The sequence below is a fragment of the Prionailurus viverrinus genome, chromosome A2 (assembly GCF_022837055.1).
Source record: "Prionailurus viverrinus isolate Anna chromosome A2, UM_Priviv_1.0, whole genome shotgun sequence".
NCBI classification, from domain to species: domain Eukaryota; kingdom Metazoa; phylum Chordata; class Mammalia; order Carnivora; family Felidae; genus Prionailurus; species Prionailurus viverrinus.
In genome coordinates, this window is record NC_062562.1 from 115,048,471 (window position 1) to 115,070,035 (window position 21,565).

The 21,565-nt window shown below is 38.2% G+C and overlaps 1 protein-coding gene across 5 annotated transcripts in view; it reads right to left on the reverse strand.

Annotated features, from left to right (window-relative positions):
• The window catches only part of RAPGEF5 (Rap guanine nucleotide exchange factor 5), a 309,698-nt gene that overhangs the window by 127,136 nt on the left and 160,997 nt on the right, over nt 1-21,565 (reverse strand). For all 5 annotated transcript variants that reach the window (XM_047833993.1, XM_047833985.1, XM_047834003.1 and 2 more), the window contains one exon: nt 13,416-13,464. In XM_047833993.1, coding sequence (XP_047689949.1) covers nt 13,416-13,464 — 49 coding nt within the window. The remainder of the gene's footprint in view (nt 1-13,415; nt 13,465-21,565) is intronic.

The window sequence follows — 21,565 nt, forward strand, 5'->3', positions numbered from 1 at the left end:
AGGAGCAGGGCAGGAATTATAAGTGCTACAAATTAACTGCTATGTAAATTAAATTTAAGAACCACTGCTTTAGAAAAACAAAATTCCCTTTAGTCAGGGAGGAATTTTGCTTTTGGAAAGAAACCCAAGGTTATTTCTAAAAGTATCTACCCATTCTCTGTTTCCCCATCTCCAAATAAAAACACTGTCAAAATGTACTGTTGAAGCTGAGCTTGTACAATACAAGACTTCATTGACTCTGGGGTCAACATTTCTATCACCCATCTCATTCCAAAACAGCTCTCAATCACTGTATGCAGCAATAAAATGCAGTATTTTTATAACCTATCTGAAAAAGGCAAATAGTTGGAACCACGGTCTGATATAGAAATTCTCAAACGTTAAGTATTCATGTGTGTGTTGCATAAATGGCAAGAGTAGTATCTGAAGCAAATTTCACTTTTATTACAACAGCATTACTCATTCTGGTAGAATTCAGCTAAATCAAATTGCTTGCTTTGTGTATGTACTATGGAGCATTATTTACTTATACTCACACACACTGTGTTCATGTCATTGCAGTTTTACTGAGAACAGCTCCATTTTCATGGCTGTTTATACAATTAGACTTTTAATGTGACGAATGCTGGACAATAGCTGGGTCATGTGGCCAAGACAAAGATTTCCCTTGATAGCTCTCACTTGTCAATACAAATGAGAGTTAGAAAATGTCCCCTGAAGGGGAGGGCAGTGGGGAGGAAAGGGCCTTCTGCAGATTTTCAATGAGGAAAAAGGCAATGAATCAAAAAAGTTTAGAAAGCAAATTAGGTGATAAAAAGTGGTCATCCCCATATTCTTATTGAATAGACATCAACGTATAATTAGAAGTAAAGCTGCCTAGTACTTGGTACTTAGGACATGACCCGCAGCCTTGGCATGGCACTTTGGGCATCAACCAAGCCTTTTACCAAATATGGAAACTAAGGCTGAGAGAAGCCAGTTGACTTACCAGAGTGAAAGAACACAAGACAGCATGGGGGTCGAATTTCCTAATTATATGCCTAGGACTGCTGGATTTCAGAAGGAAGGTGTGTATACCAGACTGTAGAACTTCTTGACTTTATAAAAACAGCATATGGCAAGGATTCTTCTTTCTAAGGAATATTTTTGGTTCATAAGAGAGATGATTTTAGCCATTAATACAGATTTCCTTTTAATTATCTAATCATCTTCTTTAAATATTTCCTCAAATCTTCCAGTATTTCATATTTTAAAATATCTACAGATTGCTTTTATTTTGTGCCTTGAGGCATATACACAGAAGCAATCACAGAATTATAAATTCTGAAAATGGATTATAGATCAATCCTCCTTCCCGCTCTCACCCGGGCACCCTTCAAATGTAAACCTTCATCCGTACACAGAGGATTGGTCAGCCACAGGGCTTTAAGCGGATGCGTGGCCTTTTAGGGCACTTGGTAATTAGCAAATCAGCCTCCCAGGCTGGCCTCCAGACACTGGGTGGCATATATCATATGTTCATCTGGGAAGCAGCTCCCACTCCCCAGACGCCTGAGAACAAAGAAGCTGGCAGGCTTCGGGGAGAAGGTGCCCAGTCAACAGTGGCTTAAAGACACCCATTAGTTGCCTCAATCAGCTAATTAGCTCAACAAATGCAAAACCCAAACCATTAAAGAAAGTGGCCCTGATTGCGCTGCGGGCTTCTGATTTGGCGTCACCAACCCAGCAGAGTGGGAAGAGGGTAGGGCCACAGAAAACAAAACAACTGTCCACACTAGGGAACTGCAATGGGATGGGGCTCAATTTTTTACAGAAGTCGAGCCCTGCCAGGAAGTTGCACTGACAAGGAAAGAGTACCAGGGAGACCTCTGTGTTTATGCTTTGAAATTTAAATCAATTTAAATATAAATTGCTCTCCTTTTCTGCCATTATGAGAAAGGATTAAAATGTGGGTTTCAGATCTCTGGTGTGCAAATGGTCATTAACTTTCATTTGACCTTGGGTGTAGAACTAATACTGAATTTATGCACAGGGTACACTCATTATACTCATCTAGTTTCCTCACAGAAAATAATGCTCCCAGGAGCTGCAGTGCTAGGAGCCGTTTTCCGGCACTCAAATAGAAAACTTGATTCTTCCTTGAGAGCCTCTCTCCTGCCTTCCACCCATCTCTCTGCTCCAAACCTCAGGGAGGTTTGGCAACATTTATAAAACATAGGCACTAACAGGTAAAAATCTGAATGACATATAATCGTTGTCCTGGACCCCAGGAAACAACAGCCTGGTCTGTGAGCCCTCACATTTTGGGGGACAGGGGCCATCAGTGCTCTGTTGGTTCTCCTTCCCAGTGTCTGATCTCTAAACCAGGGACAAGTGCCCATTCAGAGATAATTACCTTGGTCTATGGAGCCTTATAATAAGCATTACATACCGTCACTGAAGTGACCCACAGCACTTTGTTTTGAAAACGAAAACCTAGCATTCTGGGGCACACTCTGTTGTGGTTTTAATCATTCACCTCCTTGGCAAACCAGTTTCACTTACTATCCTAATGGACACGACCATGTTGAAGGATGAAAAAGAAAATCCGCTTGCTTGCTTTCCTACATTCTAAACAATACTCAGGGTTAAAGGAGCCCAACCTCAATACTCTCAGATCTCTTGCTGTTCAAGGAGAAATCAGGGCAAAGGGCTATTTTCTTTTATAGTACGCCAACGAATGGTTATTTATCATTTCGACTTAATAGCTCTAATTACAAAAGATAGTGTCACGGGATTTTTTTTTTAAAGGCAATTTTCTTTGTATCCCAGTGGGAGAGTTAGAAAAATTTACAAAGCATCTGCTGCAAGCATTTTCAATCGGTCCTGGGTTTTACCAATGCTATTATTTTCTTGATTGCAAGAGTTTTACATTTTCAAAGATCCTTTAACTTTACACTGCATTGATAACTACTGTATTAAGATTCTTATTATGGTTTTATGTCTTTAAACAAAAAGGAATATATAACCTGTCAACCACTGAATTGATCTCTGATAACATCATGCACTAGTGGAGATGGGATGTGAACATACAAAACCTGTCAGCAAGCAGGGACAGAAGAACAGTGTCTGGAAATGTTAGAACAAGGAGTTATTATAGCACCAAAGGAGGAGAGAGAATTTACAAGCTTCAACAATCAGTATGGTGTTAGGCAAAGCACTCTCTTCCAGGGAAAACATCCTACATCATCAATCAATCAGGAAGACCACAATGTTGTGTTGACTATTTTAGGGGAAAACGCATACTGCTTCTTTCCTCTTGGTTGACAAATGCTGAACACCACATTCAGTGGGGTTACAAGACAGTCAGTGTAGGTCTGTGCTGACCACAAATGAGAGCGATGGTCACTGGCCGGCATAGCATCCAAGAGGTGGCAAAGAAGAAAAGGACAAAAAAACCAAACCATGTGGAAATCTCCACTGTGAGAGAACAAGGTGCATCCTTAGAGGACAGGCTATGGAAAACTTAAGAAAACTTCAGCAGTTGAAACTATCAGTAAAAACTAAGAATATCTTAATTACTTAAAATATAGGCAACAGACTTCTGTCATTCTAGTCCTTTTTAGCTCAAACATTCATTATCAGAGCACTCAGAGATGAGATGAAAAAACAAGTAAGAGAAGATCACTAGAGATAGAAGGTTTCAATTTTCAACATAAAATATCACAGAAAACCAGAAAGGCAGAAAGAGTCTGACACAGCAGGAACTGTGTACTAGGATGTGAAGTGGTCTTTGTTGGCCCCTGACTTTATTATTAACGTCTACTCTAAAGTCCCATTTTATCGTACGTTCTCTTATATATGAGCTATGTGTTTATAAAAGGGAAAGGGTCAAGTCAAACAAGGTTCTCTATTAAAAGAAGACATCTGTCAACTAACAATGCAAAGTGAAAATTTAGAGGACCATAAGAGTCAGAGCCATTCCATAGGTTTCATGGTTATTGTTTTTCTTCTAAATGTGCCAAAGGAAAAGCCTTATTCTCTACTGATAAAAAATAATCAATCTATTTCACTTCTCGTGACAAAGTAACAGGACTATCTGGTCTTTGTAATGCTTCGGCCCTGAAGGAGAATATGTCTTTTCAACTGTAGTAGACCTCAAACCTCACATCAGAGCTTCCTGTCAACATTTCATTTCCTCCAGTTTTACAGACATACTCTTAAGAAGGAGGCTTAAAACTGCTAAAATTTCCTACTAAGTATGGCTGATGACCAGTGATTGTTACTAACAGTAGATCTTCAAAGTTGGCAATTGAACCAGATTACCAGAGTGATAAAAAGACCTTCAACCCGTCTGACCTGATTACCCGACCCAGGGGTTGCCCGCTTGAATGCGTTCTTCGCAGAGTTCATTGCAAGGCGAGAATAATAGTAAGCAAGTTGTTGAAATCACACACCTATTCAAATGCCTAATTAAGCTTGAATATAGTATCCAAAGATGATAAAACAAACATGAGGATCCAAGAAGGCTAGGTGAGACATTTTAACTTCAATGTAAAACACTGGCTTCCCTTTCATTTAATTCTATTAAAGCCTATTAAAAATGTTTATTAAAAAGCTAAAATTAAACACAATAGAGTGTAGCTATTTTATCCTATTTTATGTTATATATATTTTACTCTCCCAAAGAAATCATACACTATCTCGGTACACAAATAACACCTCAACGTGAATCCCTGGCTGATTTATCCTGGAAAGAGACAATAAAAAATGCTATCTGCTACTTGGAGAGTGTATGAGCTTTTAATCGGGTCTTTTCCATTCCAGGAACAAACATGGAAAATGGGAATATCTTTTCACAAATCACATCTTTACTCTCATAATCCAGAAAATTACTAACGAGGAAGGGGGCATAGTGTAGCTGGAAAACCTAGAGACTGGTTGTTGAAAAACTTGGGTTCTTCTGACTGCATTCTGACTGCAGGCTTTCCAGCCTAAGTGATCCCAAGCACATCATTTCCTCTCTAAACCTTGAGACTGAGATGCAACACAAACAATGCCTCCTGTGGTGAGCCCATGTTGTGCTTGCTTACCAGCCACTCCTGCTACTGCTGATTTTCTCTGAGGGGCCACATGTATCCTAGCCTCAGTCCATGTGTCTTGGGTGGGGGTGTCCTGACCTCTCCAGCCACCCCTGCCATGCTTCTCCTGCTCCAGAGACAGGCATGTCATTCTTCCAACAAGGTCCCCACCAGGACTTTGGTTGGGACTACCAGGAAAGACCTTCTCCCTTTCTGCAATTAACTCTATAGATCCTCTAAACCAATACATTCCCTTTGTGGTTTTCAGTCTGTTTTTTAGCACCTGCACCTAAGAGTCCCGAATAAAATATTTCCAAGGTTGTGACTCCATTAAGGATAACTAAGGTCATTAATAAAAAGAGTATTTATCGCTAAATTAAATACTAGAGCTGAAAGGAATCTCTAAGGTTATCAGATTGTATGCCAATCTCTTCATGATACAAACTGCAATCACTTTGCTAAGGTCGCAGTGACAGTCAGTGGCATAAACAGAGCCTAGAACCCCTTTCTTTCTTTTCCAAACTTTAATATCCTAGATACTCAGTTTTAAAGCACTTAACTAGTGATGGACTAAGTAGACAGAGTAAAATATAACAACTGCCAAGGAGATTTACCAATATGGTATTTCTGGCTTTCCAGAAATAGAAGCCCACCATGGCACAATTTCCTATGATCTAAAGATAATGAGAGCTAAAAGTGCTTTGGCTGTGGATTCCTAGAAAAGGGAAAAAACATATCTCCCAAGACTCTAATTAGCTAACATTAGCAGCAGAAGAAGCAATTGAACAAAAAGTGCAAGGATCTCTGGGCTAATTCTTGTAAATCTCCTGAAGCCTTAAAATGCAATTCACGCTTGCTAAGGTTAGCATTTGGAGAAAACTGTTTAAAGGCACATCCTAATGCCCCGTTAGAAAATTACAACAAAATGGATTTTTTACTAAGCTAGAGTCTTGAATCATTTATATAATCTATTGATTGGCTGTTACTTTTATTTCTGTTTGTACAGTTTGCTGAAATCAAAAACTTTTGCTTTATACGAATTCTTGTTTTAATAGCCCTTGCCAATGAGACATAAATCTGGTATGACCACCTGAGCCCTAATTAACAGTTTTACTGCAAGACATAAGATATTAGGGTAATCAATTCCTTCTGTCATGCCCCAGATGTGTCAACTCTCATTTTAATATTTTTGTTAGATATATACCAACTTCTTTTTTCTTCTTCCTTAAAAAAAGAAACCCTCAAAATAGTTTTAGAAAACAACATCAAGCATACACAGAAAGTACCATTCTGCAGCTGGAACTCTATTTTAATTAAGGCTATGCTTAGTGTCTCTGCATTTTTTCACCTCCTAACTACACAGTAATAAGTTTTTCTTTTTCAAACAGTGAGTGACTCATTAATGGCTTTCATTTATGAAACATGTTGTAATTTAATAACAGCAGGGGCCATATTTATCTTTGCTATTGTATCCTCGCATCTTACACTGTACCTGGCCTACAGTAGGTGTCAAATTAGAATCTGCAAAAGGCATGAATGAATGCAACACCTAGGACAGCCTCTCTTATATCTTGTCATTGTTATTTTTCATCTACAGTCAGTGCCAACTCAAGAAGTGAGAGTATAGAGTGAAACAGGTAAGTATCTCTACTACTTTCATATTTGGATTACTTGAATATTTTAATATTTGGTTATTTATGTCCCAAGACTGCTTACCAAATTTGTTTGAGGTGTACGAGAGAAACATCTTTGCTTTTCTCTAAAACAATCTCGTTCACTCATGTTACTTTTCTAGGTAAAAAATATATTCAGTTAAAGTCAGGGAAAAGGGCGCCTGGGTGGCTCAGTCAGTTAAATGTCTGACTCTTGACTTTGGCTCAGCTCATGATCTCATGTTCATGAGTTCGAGCCCTATATCAGACTCTGTGCTGATGGTGCGGAGCCTGCTTAGGATTCTGTTTCCTTATTTCTCTGCCCCTCTTCTGTTTGAACTCTTTGTCTCAAAAAATAAATAAATAAAAATAAACTTTAAAATAAAGTCAGGGATAAAATAAGAATGCCAACTACCAACGACATTAGTCAGCCTTATACTGGAGGACACTGGCTAATGAAATAGTACAAGATAAAAATGGGTTATTTGGACTGGTGAGATGGAGACAAACTAGTCATTATTGATAGGTGATGTATTTGCCCATATAGGAAATCCAAGATCATTTTAAAACAAGCTATTAGAATTCATTTGAGTTCAACACTTTTGCTAGACACAAAATCAAGGGTTCTCATGCAGCAAAAAATACCAATTATAAAAGACAACAAATATAGATGTGGATATCAACAAATTTATTCCAAAGTTTATATGGAGGGGAAAGACCCAGAATAGCCAACACAGTATTAAAGAAGGACAAAGTTGGATGACTGATGCTACATGATGTCAACACTTACTATACAGCTACGGTAATCAAGACAGTGGAGTATTGTCTAAATAATAGAGAAATAGATCAATGGAATAGAGCAAAGAGCCTAGAAATAGACCCCCACAAATCAGTATCTTTGACAAAGGAGCAGAGGAAATGTAACAGATAAAAGAGTCTTTTCAACAAGTGATGCTTGAACAACTAGACATTCGCATGCAAAAAAAATGAACCCAGACACAGTCCTGACACCTTTCACAAAAATTAACTCAAGGGGCACCTGCATGGCTCAGCTGGTTAAGCGTCCAACTCTTGGTTTCGGCTCTGGTCATGATCTCACAGTGTGGAGCCTGCTTAGGATTCTGGTTCTCTTCCCCTCCTCCACTCACACACATGCTCTCTAGCTCTCTCTCTCTCTCTCTCTCTCTCTCTCAAAATAAATAAATAAACTTAAAAAAATTAACTCAAAATGGATCAAAGATCTAATAAAAAACGCAAAAGTACAGAATTCCTAGAATAAAAAACGCAAAAGTACAGAATTCCTAGAATGTGACATAGGAGAAAATTTAGACGACCTTGACTATGGTATGACCTTTTAGATACAACACCAAAGACATGATTCCATGAAACAAAGATAAGCTTGGCTTCACTGAAATTAAAAATATCTGCTCTTCAAAAGACAATGGAAAGAGAATGAGAAGACAAGCCACAGACTAGGAGAAAATATTTTCAAAACAGACATCTGAAAAAGAACTGTCCCTCAAAATATATAAAGAACTCTTGAAACTCAAAAAAAAAAAAATCTCACTAAAAAGTGGGCCAAAGACCTTAACAGACACTTCACCAAAAGTATACAGATGGCAAAGAAGCATGTAGAAAGCTGCTCCACATCTTGTGTCATCAGGAAAACACAAATTAAAACAACAACGAGTTGCCACCACACAACTATTGGCGTGGCCAAAGTCCAGAACACTGACAGCAACAAAATGCTGGTAAAGAACGGAGCAATGGTAACCCTCATGCGTTCCTGGTGGGAATGCAAAATGGCATTAGTCACTTTGGCAAGCAGTTTGGTGGTTTCTTATAAAACGAACCATATTCTTTCCACAGCATCCAGAAGTTGTGCTCCTTGATATTTACACAAAGAAGTTGAAAGTCTACATCTACACAGAAACCTGCTCAGTGATGTTTATAACAGCTTTATTTATAATTGCCCAAACTAGGAGGCAACCAAGATGCCCTTCAATAGATGAACGGATAAATAAACTGTAGAAGACACAGACAATGGAATATTACTGAGTGCTAAAAAGAAATTAGCTATCAAGCCATGAGAAGTCATGAAGCAATCTTAAATGTGAATTACTAAATAGGCAAAAGGAGCGAATCTGAAAAGGCTGCATACTCTATGAATACAACTATATGACATTCTGGCAAAGGCAAGACTATGAAAACAGTAAAAGAGGAGTAGTGGCCAGGGTTTGGGAGAAAGAAAGAAATAGGTGAAACACAGAGGATTCTTAGGGTAGTCAAACTATTTTGTATGATACTGTAATGGTAGATATGTATCATTATACCTTTGCCCAAACCCATAAAATGTACAATAGAGACTGAACACTAATGCAAACTAGAGACTTTGGGTAGTAATAATGTATCAGTGTAGGTTCACCAATTGTAACAAATGCACCACTCTGAGCTACTGATAGTAGGGGAGGCTGTGTATCGGTAGGGGTAGAGCTCCCATATAGCTCTGTGTCCTTTCTGCTCAATTTTTCTGTGAACCCAAAACTTCTTTAAAAAGTACAGCTTTTAAAACACAAGTGTCATGAAAGATAAAGACTTGAGAAACCATCATAGAAGAGAATTGAAAGAGAGATACAGAGAGAAACAGTTCGTTTACAATAGTAACCAAAATCACAACGTAACTAAAAATACAAACAAAATGTGCATGGCCCGCCTTTATGGAGAAATTTTTTTTAGCAGGATTGAAAATTTGAAAAAATGAAAAAAGATATCCTAAGTTCTTGGATGGAAACGCTTCTTTCCAAAGTGTCAAATGTATCTAATGATCTATAAATGTGATATACTTTAAAATATTCCTGTATCAGATTTCACGGAACCTGGCCAAATAAAACTATGAGAACAAGAAAGGTAAGAAGAGATTTGCCTTATCCCCACCCTGGAAAAAGTCTTATTATAAAGCTTTGATAACTGAAACAATATATATGAATTTCATATATGATGGAGTTGGCATCATACCCAATGGATGCTACTGGGGTGACTGACTTAGCATAAAGAAAACAGAAAACTTGATTTCTACCAGACATCATAAACAAAAAAAACTCCAGAGGACTTAAAGTCCTGAATGTGAAAAACCAAACTTTAACACTGTCTACACCTAGCTATCAGCCTAGCTATTCCATTTTTAGTAATTTATTATGAGAAAATAATTAGAAAAGGGAAAAATGATACAAGTCTAAGAATATATCCTTAGGTCCTTCTATTGTTATTTAGGACAGGGAGAAAAACCCTAAATATACAACCAAGAATTAGTTAAATGAATTTTATAGTATATATAGCTAATGAAGCTAAAGATGTAGATTCATATTATTGACATGCAAATGAATCCTGTACAAAGTAGATTATATATAGCTACAGTAATCAAGCCTGGTGGATACCAACAGAATCTGTTCAATGGAGAAGAACAGATAACCTGGAAATATACCCACACAAAGGCGTAAAAGCAATTCAATTTAAGAAAGATGGTCTCTTGAACAAGTGGTGATGGGGTAATTGGACATTAATAAGCCAAAAAAAAAAAAAAAACAACAAACAAACCCCGACAAAAACAAACAAAAAAAACAAAAAACAAAAAACAAAACAAAACAAACCAAAACAAAAACCCTCCGACCTAAGTCTTACATCTTACACAAAAACTAAAAAATTAGCTATTAGGGAAATGCAAAAAGTGAGATATCACTTCCTGCCTATTGGAATGGTTAAAATAAAAACCAGTGACAATACCAAATTCTGACAAGGATGTGGAGAAGCTGGATTACTTATACATTGCTAGCAAGAACGTAAAATGGTATAGCTGCTCTGAAAAACAGCTTGGTAGTTTCTTAAAAAACTAAACATGCAACTACCCAACAACCGAGCGACCGTACTCATCGGCATTTGTTCCAGAGAAATGAAGACGTAGGTTCACATAAAAACCTATTCATGAATGTTTGCAGATGCAGTTTAATTGATAATAGTCCCACACTGCAAACGACCCAGATGTCCTTCAATGGGTGAATGGTAAACATACTGACATACACTCCTATGATGGAATACTCTACAGCAATAAAAAGTAATGAACCACTGATGTACAGCAACCTCAATGAATCTCCAGAGAATTATGGCAAGTGAAAAGAGATATTTCCAAATGGTTATATACTGTATGATTCATTTATATAATGTTTTTGAAGGGACAAAACCTATACAAATAGAGAACAGATTAATACTTACCATGGGTTAAGGGGGCAGAAAGGGTAGGAGGAAAGTCAGTGTAGCTACCCAAGAGCAACAAGAGGGATCCTTGTAGTGATGGAAGAAATATTCTGTATCAGAGTCAATATCCTGGTTGTGATATTGTTCTATAGTTTTGCCAAATATTATTGTTAGGTGAAACTGGGAAAAGGAAATGTGGGGGTCTCTGTATTATTTCTTACAGCTGCATATGAACATATAATTACCTCAAAAAAAAGAATGCAGATAAAATGATCCCAATTTTATCAAATCTGCATATTAATATATAATAATATAGTATCTACATACTAATACAGAAATATCTGGAAACACATACAAGAAAAGTAACAGTGGTTATCTCTGCTGGTGAGGTAATGAGTGATTTTTCACTTTATTCATACACTCATTTATTAGCCAAGTTTTTTCAATGAGCATGCTATACTGTAATAGTAAGAAAAAGATAATCAAAACTATTTTTATTATGAAAAGAAGTAATGTATGCTCATTACATATAGTTTTTTGCAATGAATACTGTATCAATTCTTTAAAATATCATTTTACAAGCTGTTTAAACATTCCATTGTACTGCTCAATTTTCTTATTTCTTTATTATGAGGACTTAGGGATTGTTTGTAATTTTTTACTTTTTAAAAAAAATGCAATGGATTCCTTCTACCTGAATCTTCACATGCATCGTCCCCACCATTTGTGCATGTGTGAAAGACCATTTCACTGTCCTGAGCAGTTGCCCAAGTTGTGTTCACACTCTAAGCTCCACACATCAATTAAGTAAGCAAAACAGGTCCAACTTCATACAGCCACATCAAGGAATAATAAAAATAACTTCACACCAAAACTTTTATTTTGTACAATCTAACCTATAGAGGTCTTGCTTACTTCTCTTCACCTCCAGAAAAATCAAACTTCTTAGCTTGACATCCAAAACTTACCTCTTTTCTCCTTGTTCACCTGGCTCCAGCCACTCACACCTCTTTACTGTTCCCCAAACACATTTTGCACCCCTGTGCCCAAAGGCACTTGTTCCAATGGCCACATGCCCCACCCCTTCACTGCCTTCAGGTCTTGCTCAAATGCCCCCTACCAGAGGCCTTCCCATCGCACTTTGTGCAAATTAGCAACCCCTCTTCTCCAGCCTCCCTATCTAGAGTTATTTTTTTTCTCCAGCCATGACACCCTGGAAGTTAATTATTTCCCTTAACTTTTTCTGAAACTTGAAAAAAAAAAAATTCCCAACACTGCCATTCCAACTCAAACAGACTGTAAGTTTTGTCTTCTTATGATGCCAGGAAACAAGAACAGCTCTAGCACATTAATTTCTAGGCCCTCCCTCCCAAAACCTTTATATTGATGTCTTTTCTCCATCTTGGTCTCCACCTATGCAAATAGCCAAGTTCGGATGCCGGCACTTAGGAGCCCTATTCAGGCTGTACTTTCTGTTCACTATCCTGGGGGGTCAAGATCACTGTTCTTTGCATCCTTCTCTCTACCTGTATAGCATGCAGTCTTTGTGTCCTCCACATCAGCCAAATCAGCAAAAAAAATGGTATAAATATAATAAGCTCATTCATACTAAGGTGCGTTTGATTCAAAAGCTAACTGTGAGAAAAGCAAATTCCTAGAGTTTCTTTTTTTTCTCCTTAGAGTTTCTAATTGGAAAAAGAAAGATGTAAAATGGATGGTTTGTGTTCTCACAATATTTCTGTTCCATTTATTTATTCAATTTTTTTCATAGTCTTTCTGTCTGCAAAGTCCTATTCCAGTTTACCGTGATCCAAGAAGCATCTCCCTTCTGTTTGTTTGTCATGCTATTCAGCATTGATCTCCTCCCTCTGAACAGCAAAGGATGCCTCCTTCTGACACTCCTCTTAAGTGTTTTTCTACTTCAGCGAGTCTCCATCTCATATTGAATTTCAGCAGAGTATGGCTTTCTCCCTTTCAAAATGTATTTGAAAGCTCCCTTTTCCTCTCCACATATCGCTTCCACATCATATCCTACAGGTATTAGGGATCAGATCCACTCAATTAGTCTTACATGAAATGCTTGCTTTTAAATGGCATTACACAAATCTTTTTAGAAGAAACTACTTTGAGATGAAAAACATACCCTTAAACAGAGACCACCTTTATGTTAGTTTACTCTGTCATTATGGTAGGTAAATACAATGTGATTTGCTTTCTTGGGTTGTGTACTTACACTTTTTTCATAGTTGCAATGGACTACAAACATTTATTTTTAATTTCATTTTTCCTTGAAATATGAAATAAAACAAGGCAGTAAAATTTTAAAGAACGACATATAGTAGCTTATGCTGTTTCAATGGGAGAGTATATAATTTTGAAAACAAATAGTGATACTTTTTTGCATTCTGCATCAAAACTTCCTGAGATTAGCTCAGCCCCAGGAAGGACTACTCACCAGACTTCCTTGCTTTCAAAGCAATCACAGCTGCAAGCTCTCTCTGCACCTGATATTAGGGGGGTAAAAAATCAAATTAGGACAAGAAAAATGAAGCTATCAAAAGCAGTACTTTGTGTTTGGGTATGCACCAAAATTAAGAGTTATTGCAATTAAAGTTATGTTTGCTGTCACTTTTTTGGCTTTTGTTTGTTTTTAGTAGGATGAAAAAACCTCTGCAAAGGAATTTTAGGTCAAAAATCTCAAAGAATCATATTGACTTAAAATAAATTACACAGTTGCCAGAATGTATACATTGTAAAACATTGGCATTTTTGCTATGATGAAGGGAAGAGCCTCAAACCTGTAATTATAAAACATTCAGAAATAATTCAAATAACAAATTATTAAAACATGCAAGATACCTTGGCGAAGATACTAAATACTATTTATCCCTCAAAGATTCTAGCTTACACAGAAATTCTAGAAACGTTAAAATAGATGATCCTGGTGTAATTGGATCTCTACTCAAACACAATCAATGTTCACTTCAAGTCTGACAGCTTTACAGCAACCATTTTGGAAAATATGCCACATAAAAGTAAGTGCCATTGACTCAGTGAAATGGAAATAGACAAAATGAACTTTAATAAGTGCCTTCAACCCCACTTATTTGTCCAGATTTTTGGTTGCTCACTGTCTCTCTCCACCACCCCACACTTTGAATGCTTAAGTCCTTTCCTAAAAGCATTCTCAAAGAGGAACATAAAACCAAAAACGATAACCACAGTTACTTTTGGGGCACCTGGGTGTCTCGGTCAGTTGGGTGTCCGACTTTGGCTCAGGTCATGATATCATGGTTTGTGGGTTCAGCCCCACGTTGGGTTCTCTGCTCCTGGAGCAGAGCCCATTTCAGATCCTCTGTTCCCCCCCCCCCCGCCCGTCCCCCATTTGTTCTCTCTCAAAAAATAAACATTAAAACAAAAATAACCATAGTCACTTTAAAAAAAAATTTTAATGTTTTTATTTATTTTTGAGAGACAGAGCACGAGTGAGGGAGGGGCAGAGAGAGAGGGAGACACAAAATCTGAAGCAGGCTCCAGGCTCTGAGCTGTCACCACAGAGACCGATGCGGGGATCGAACTCACAGACTGTGAGATCATGACCTGAGCTGAAGTCAGACACTTATCTTACTGAGCCACCAAGAACCCCAACCATAGTCACTTTCAAAAATAACATTTTCACTTTAACTTCACTTCACATAACACTTTCAAAAATACCCCCCCCCCAAAAAAAAAGATACCATGAAGATAATCTTTGGGATATCTATGTTTAGCAGCAACAAAAATTCCATAATGAGCAAGCTCATTCCTCTCTAGGATTAAGCTTAGAAGTGTATGTGCATTCATGTGTTTGGAAGTGCTGGTGAGTTTGGAATGTCCTGCAGCTTAATGCATTACACTAATGACATTTTATAGGGAGAACTCACAAGTTCAAGGTTACAGAAGATTTGCTATTAAAATTGATCTAATATGTATTCATTTATTTGAAGGCAAAAGTAGATACATATGCTATACTCTGGGACTCCACTGTGAACTGCTTTCACGATGGCTAGGCATCACCACGCGAGGAAGGCAGCTTCCTTCACTACTGCTTTACCGCTGTGTTTTCCCTGTCTGGCTAGTACACGGGCCATGCAAAAAGGGTATATTCTTGATTTAGCACCTTCTATGATACCTTAAGACTCTCTCTGGAAAATTATTCAGTAATGAGAAGACCATCAGTCCCTCTCCAACCATGGGATGTCAGCTCTGAAAATGCTCATAGTAGGAAAATTTGCGGTTGAAAAATGTAGGGAACGGGCACCTGGGTAGGTCAGTTGGTTAAGTGTCTGACTCTTGATTTTGGCTCAGGTCATGATCTCGTGCAATTCATGGGTTTGAGCTCTGTGTTGGGCTCTGAACTGGCAGTGCAGAACCTGCTTGGGATTCTCTCTCTCCCTCTCTCTCTGCCCCTCCCCTGCTTGCACATGCTCTCGTTCTCTCTCTTTCTCATGACATAAACAACAAACTTAAAAAAGAAAAAAAAAAAAAAGAACTTCAGGAGAAAAAGAGGGCCAAGGGGAAAAAGGATACGTGACCACCAAAAATCCTTTACAAATACTTGCGTGGGTAGTCAAATAAAAACAGTCACAAATGAAAACATCATTTATTGCATCCTTTACATATTTGAAGTTGTTTATAAGTTTTATTGTAATATGACCCTCTCTATTCGGGATTTTCCTCTCTCACAGTGTCACGAATTCTCAGGGGTGGGGGCAAAGATGCAGACAATAAACTGGGATCTTGTCAATGGCTTCCTGATTTTACAACCTCCCAGGGAAGATCCCATCGTGGCTCAGGGACAGGAAGTCAATTTTCCATACCTGAAATTCACAGATATTCAGTTTTTCTTTCTCTAATTGGAAATAAATCTCAAAATATAAAGAGCTCAAAAAAAGAAGGGATTAGATTCCCAACTTCCTACAGTATCTCATCTTTTCAAAGATTTGGTGGGGCAAGAAAGGGAGGAACAGGGTACATAAGAAACTGACACAACACTTTGGCAGGGCTGGAAGAGAGGAGAGAGGCCAGTGAGAGAGACAAGAATTTCACAGGTGAATGGAGAAGAAATCTGAGTTAAAAAAAATTTTTTTTTTAAGTAAATGAGATTACTCTATAGAACTACACTAAATCCCCTGAATGTCTGCCATCAGGGAGGATGTAAGAGTGTTTTATGTGGAGTGGGGTGTGTAATAGCTTCCCTGTTTCTGCTCCAGGATGAAGGTTTTTGATAAAAAACCCAAGGGTAGGTATTCTTCCTACAAAACAAAAAGGACAAAGTGCTGATCAAGCAAAAACACAAACTAGCTAAGATCTTATTGCAGCTTCCTGTAGCATCTTAACAGAACCTTTTTTTTTTTTTTAAAGCCCACTGGCATGTATTTAATCATTTTCAAATGAATGACTAATTCCTATCTTCTGCATGGAAGATCTACTGAGGCAGGGACCTGTTTGTCTTTTTATGGTAGCAAGAATCAGCAATCATTCATTGACCCACAGGAGGTGGATGCATAAGTAATCTTTAACAACAAAAAAAACCAAAAAACAAAAAACAAAAAACAAAAAAACCCAAAAACCTAGAAAGGACCTAGGGGAGAGAAAATGCAAAGAGAAGACATTCCCCACTAATAAGCTACTCCCAGCAGGAATTTTCAGAAAAGAATATGAGCGGGACTCGGAGCCTCCTATGCAAATATTATTGTATTGAAAACTAAAACTTTGAGAAACTGCAGAAACAGAAACTAGAATTTTATTTAAGTACTAACAAAGGACTGGTTGGCCCTGAACAAGCAATCCCATGTTCCAGCACCAGTCTAGGCTTCAGATGGCTAGGACCCTAGCCCACATTTGGACAACTTCCTGAGAGATCCTGAGCAAAAGCCATCCTGCTCATATTATAGCATCCAGCTATAATATGCTCCCGAATTCCTGACATTCAGGAACTGGCTTTCTGTGGGTTTTTAAATAATGTTTTTTTATTTATGTTTGAGAGAGAGAGAGAGAGAGAGACAGACAGACAGACAGACAGGAGTAGGGCAGAGGGACAGAGACTCTCAAGCAGGCTCCATGATGTCAGCATAGAGACCAACACTGGGCTCAAACACACAAACTGTGAGATCATGACCTGAGCTGGAATCGAGAGTTGGATGCTTAATCAGGCACCCCCAGGAACTATTTGAGATAATAAAAGTATAGTTTTAAATCACTAAATTTTGAGGCAGTTCGTTATACCCAGGAGTCTTTTACAAGAAAAAGGTTATTTTTTTAATTCATCTACTTGTGTTGTTAGTTAACCTTAGTTTCTCTCACTGTGACTGCAATGAACCCTCTTCCTATATCAGGCTCAAGAAATACACTTGCAGGGGCACCTGGGTGGCTCAGTCAGTTGAGCGTCAGACTCTTGATTTTGGCTCAGTTCATGATCTTACAGTTGGTGAGCTCAAGCCCTGCAACGGGCTCTGTGTGACAGCACGGATTAGCATGGGACTCTCTCTCTCCCTCTCTGCTCCTCCCCTGTTCATGCTCTCTTTCTCTCTCTCTCTCTCTCAAAGTAAATAAATACAAATATAAACATCAAAAAAATACAGATACACATGCAGAGCCAAGAGCCACATTCTGATACATGTCATTGTTTTTATTTAATGTGGGCACTAAACCACTGCCCAGGCAGTAGATAGAAGTGGACAAATACTACCTTGGCCTTGTCTATCGTAACGCTTCCCCACTATGACCTGAAGCCCTTGTGGCGAGATGTACTTCAGAATTGAAACCTTTATACATTTCAGAAAGGGATCCTATCTATGTCACATCCTCAGCAAGGTCCGGGGTGGCAACATGTAATCAGAAATCAGACGCACGAATATATATCTGCAATGAAATGCATCATTATTCAGAACAAATGAGGCAACGGAAGATTAGAAAAAGCCTCAGGATGTTCGGTGCAGTTTAGACTTTGTCACCCAGTTATGAGAAACTTGTTTTTCAGAGCTTTTATATTTCAGAACTGAGTAATAGATGATACACCTCTACGAACTGTACACTCAAAGGTTCCCTCCCTCATTTTTTCCGTCAGGTTTTCTCTTGTCAAACAGCTATGGAGTCACTGCTTTATTAAGAAATGCTTTCTTTAACTAGCTTGGCTTTTCATCGATCTACTTCAGCAGTTCCCAGCCCTGACTGCATACTAGAATCACCCGGGGAGCTTTAAAAAAAAAACTACTGATACTGAGCCCCAGCTGAGTCAGAATCTCTTGGGGAGAGTCCAGGCATCAGTACTTGCTGCTAGTGTTGTTTCAAAGGTCCCTAGTGATTCCAGGCTGTTTCCGAGGCTGAGAATCACGATTCAGTAAGGTATCTCAGTTTTCCCAAGACTCAACCTTTTAATCTTATAGTCATTTCAACTGGCAGTCCATCTTTCCTTTTTATGTTATTCTCCTCTAATATAATTCCACTGTAAAGGAACATGGCCTTTCCTGTATTTTAGGTATAGAACCATGCTGTAATCCAATCAAATGATAAAATTCTGTTACGACGTCAGCAGTTTCACAGACACAAACTACTCAAGTACACGGAAAACTGCAAGGACACTTTTTAAAAACCTTAAACTTTAATTAAAATATAGTTTACTCAATACACAAGAGCACTAAATAATTCAAAACTCATCTGTAGCTTAGGGTCTATTTGCTCTTGTGAATATCTACATCAAAAGTAATTAAGGGACCAAGATATCTCAAAACTTTCCCTCTCCCCTTGTTACTCATCAGAAACATGTTGCAACATTTTAAATGTTTATTTATTTTGAGAGACAGCATGTGCACACATGAACAGGGGAGGGGCAGAGCGAGAGCAAGAGCGAGAGCGAGAGCGAGAGAGAGAGAATGAATCCCAAGCAGCCTTTATGCTGTCAGCACAGAACCCAACATGGAGCTCGATCTCACATGAACCACAAGATCACAACCAGAGCTGAGAGTCTGTTGCTTAACTGCGTGATCACACAGGTGCCCAAGCACTGTTTTAAAGGTCTTCAATAACCAGCATGGCTGGTCACAAAATAGTCCTGAAATTCAACAAGAATGTGTCTTCTCTTCTCCTTTACACTTTAACAGTGCCTTCAGCCCCCAAATCCAAAGGAAGCTATTTTTGTAACAATGCCAAGACTCAAGAGGCAACAGAAAGTGACAAATGCAAACTCTGAGTGCCAGGGAGCATCTCTGGGAGAGGTTAACTGAGAAGACATGGAGGAAAAGACCCTTGAAAACCAAGCTGGATAGAATGAAGCTCATTGTGAAAAGACAGATCAATTGTGGCAAAGGTCTTAGCAAAGCAGAGGGTTGTCCTTACAAACTAACTTTGAATAAATCACCAATTCAAAGACTTCCTAAAGGTTTTTAGTAAATCTATTAATTTTAGAAACACTTAAATTTTTATACCATGATAGAAATGTTTTTAAAAGAGGGGAGCCGGGGTGGCTCAGTAGGTTAAGCCTCCCACTTCAACTCAGGTCATGATCTCACGGTTTGTGAGTTCAAGCCCCGCAATGGGCTCTGTGCTGACAGCTCAGAGCCTGGAGCCTGCTTTGGATTCTGTGTCTCCCTCCCTCTCTGCCCTCCCCTGCTCGTGCTCTGTCTCTCTGTCTCTCTCCCTCAAAAATACATAAAAACATTTAAAAACACAGAAACCATTTTCTCAATTTCCTAAATTAAATGTAGGAAGAAACAGTATCCAATTTTCTCCCCTGTCATATTCCCAATTATACTCACTTTTAAACCACTATAAAATCTTAAGCTAGTAAGGACGTTAAGGACTCCAGAAAAAAAAAACACATAAATATGCTTCTTGAAGTAATTAACACACTTTTAGATAAGATACAAACTGAGCACTGATGGCTGGCTAGACTTTTTCCTATGAAGGAACTCCCAAGAACTAAGTTACAATTTTCTTTGTTCTTTCCTCAGAGGACTGTTTTCCTATTTCCAAATTCATTATTTTGTTCTGAAGAGCTAATATTGCCACAACCCTGACATAAGGATAATCTTGTGATTACCTGTTATTAGAAAACCAATAATTAGGAACCAATAATTAGAAAATTAAGAAGGTTATTTATACATCTGTCTAGACACTACTCCTCTCCACCTAATAGTTTATTTACAAATAGTTGTTTTCCTGGTCATTTTTGTCACTGTATCAAAGATGTATTTGTTAAGCATGCTGGCATGATAAAATATGCTTATTTATCTATTTCACGTCCATTAGGGATATCTAAAAAATCTTTTATACACAATTTTATGTTGAACATATACAGATACGCCTGTTTATTTTATTATAACTTAGACAACAACTGACCATTCAAGAGACCAATATGTATGGAGAAGTGGCCGGAAAACAACAAGATGCACTGGAATCAAGTCCTTCACTTAGGTTTTTAAGTCTGTTATTTAAGTCTGATACATGTGCATACATCTACTTTCACAGAGGTTCACATTAAAAAGATCTGGCAATTTTTAGATGATCACAAGCATGGTGTAAATTAACAACGGAAATGAGGTTACTCAGAATGAGTAACAATGTTTTTAGGAACATTACAAGAAGGATAACATTCAGGCCACCAAAAAAACAAACAAACAAACAAACAAAAACCAAAACCCAGATCTGATAGAATCCAGAAAGACCAACATCTGGAATGTATTCGGTGTGGAGTATCATCGGTTTAGGTTCATGAGGAGTAGACAGTGTCCACAGGAGGATAACTGGGGCATAGCCACCTCCTTGTAGCTAAATGTGCGAATGCTGCACCCTTTATTCCCCTGGTCCTCTCTGCAGGATTTGACGCTGTTTCCTATTCTCTTCTTAACCACCGTGATTTCATGACACCACATACTCTAAGGTTTTTCTCTTTCCTCTCTGACTGCGATTTCTCTTCTCTCAAGGCTCTCCTTTTCTTCTACCTTTACATGTTGATGATCCTTCACGATCTGTCCTTATCCCTCTAGATCCTCCCTTTCTGTTCATTCTCCATAGGCAATCTCATTTACTCACAGTGCTTCAATTCGATCTGCATCTCTAGGGCCTTACAGGCCCATATCCATTCACCTCCTAGACCTAAATATCCCACAAGTAGCTCAAACTCAACATTTCTAAATATGAAGTCACTTTCTTACCACTTTTTCCTATAAAATTTTCTATAAAACTGCTCTATGTCCCATACACCAAATCAGTGAATGGTACCACCATGCCCCCGGGGTCTCAAACCAAAAAGTAAGGTGTCCCTGACTTAGCTCAGCCCACCATGCTTTTCCATTCAGTTAATCCCTAATTTATCTCTCTTCAAACCCCATCATTCTTTACAGCAAGACTAATCATCTTACAATATAAATTTTACATTACATCTCTTGCAAAAACAAATTCTTCAAATACTTTCCCACGACACCATGACAGAGTCCACTGTCTAATATGGAATATGTAGTAGTCTTCTGATCTAGTCCTCAGTATTATCTCTGTCTCCATGCCTCCTCTCAAAATCTATGTTTGAAAAAAAGAAAATGCTCTGGCCCTAGTACAACAGAACTTTTG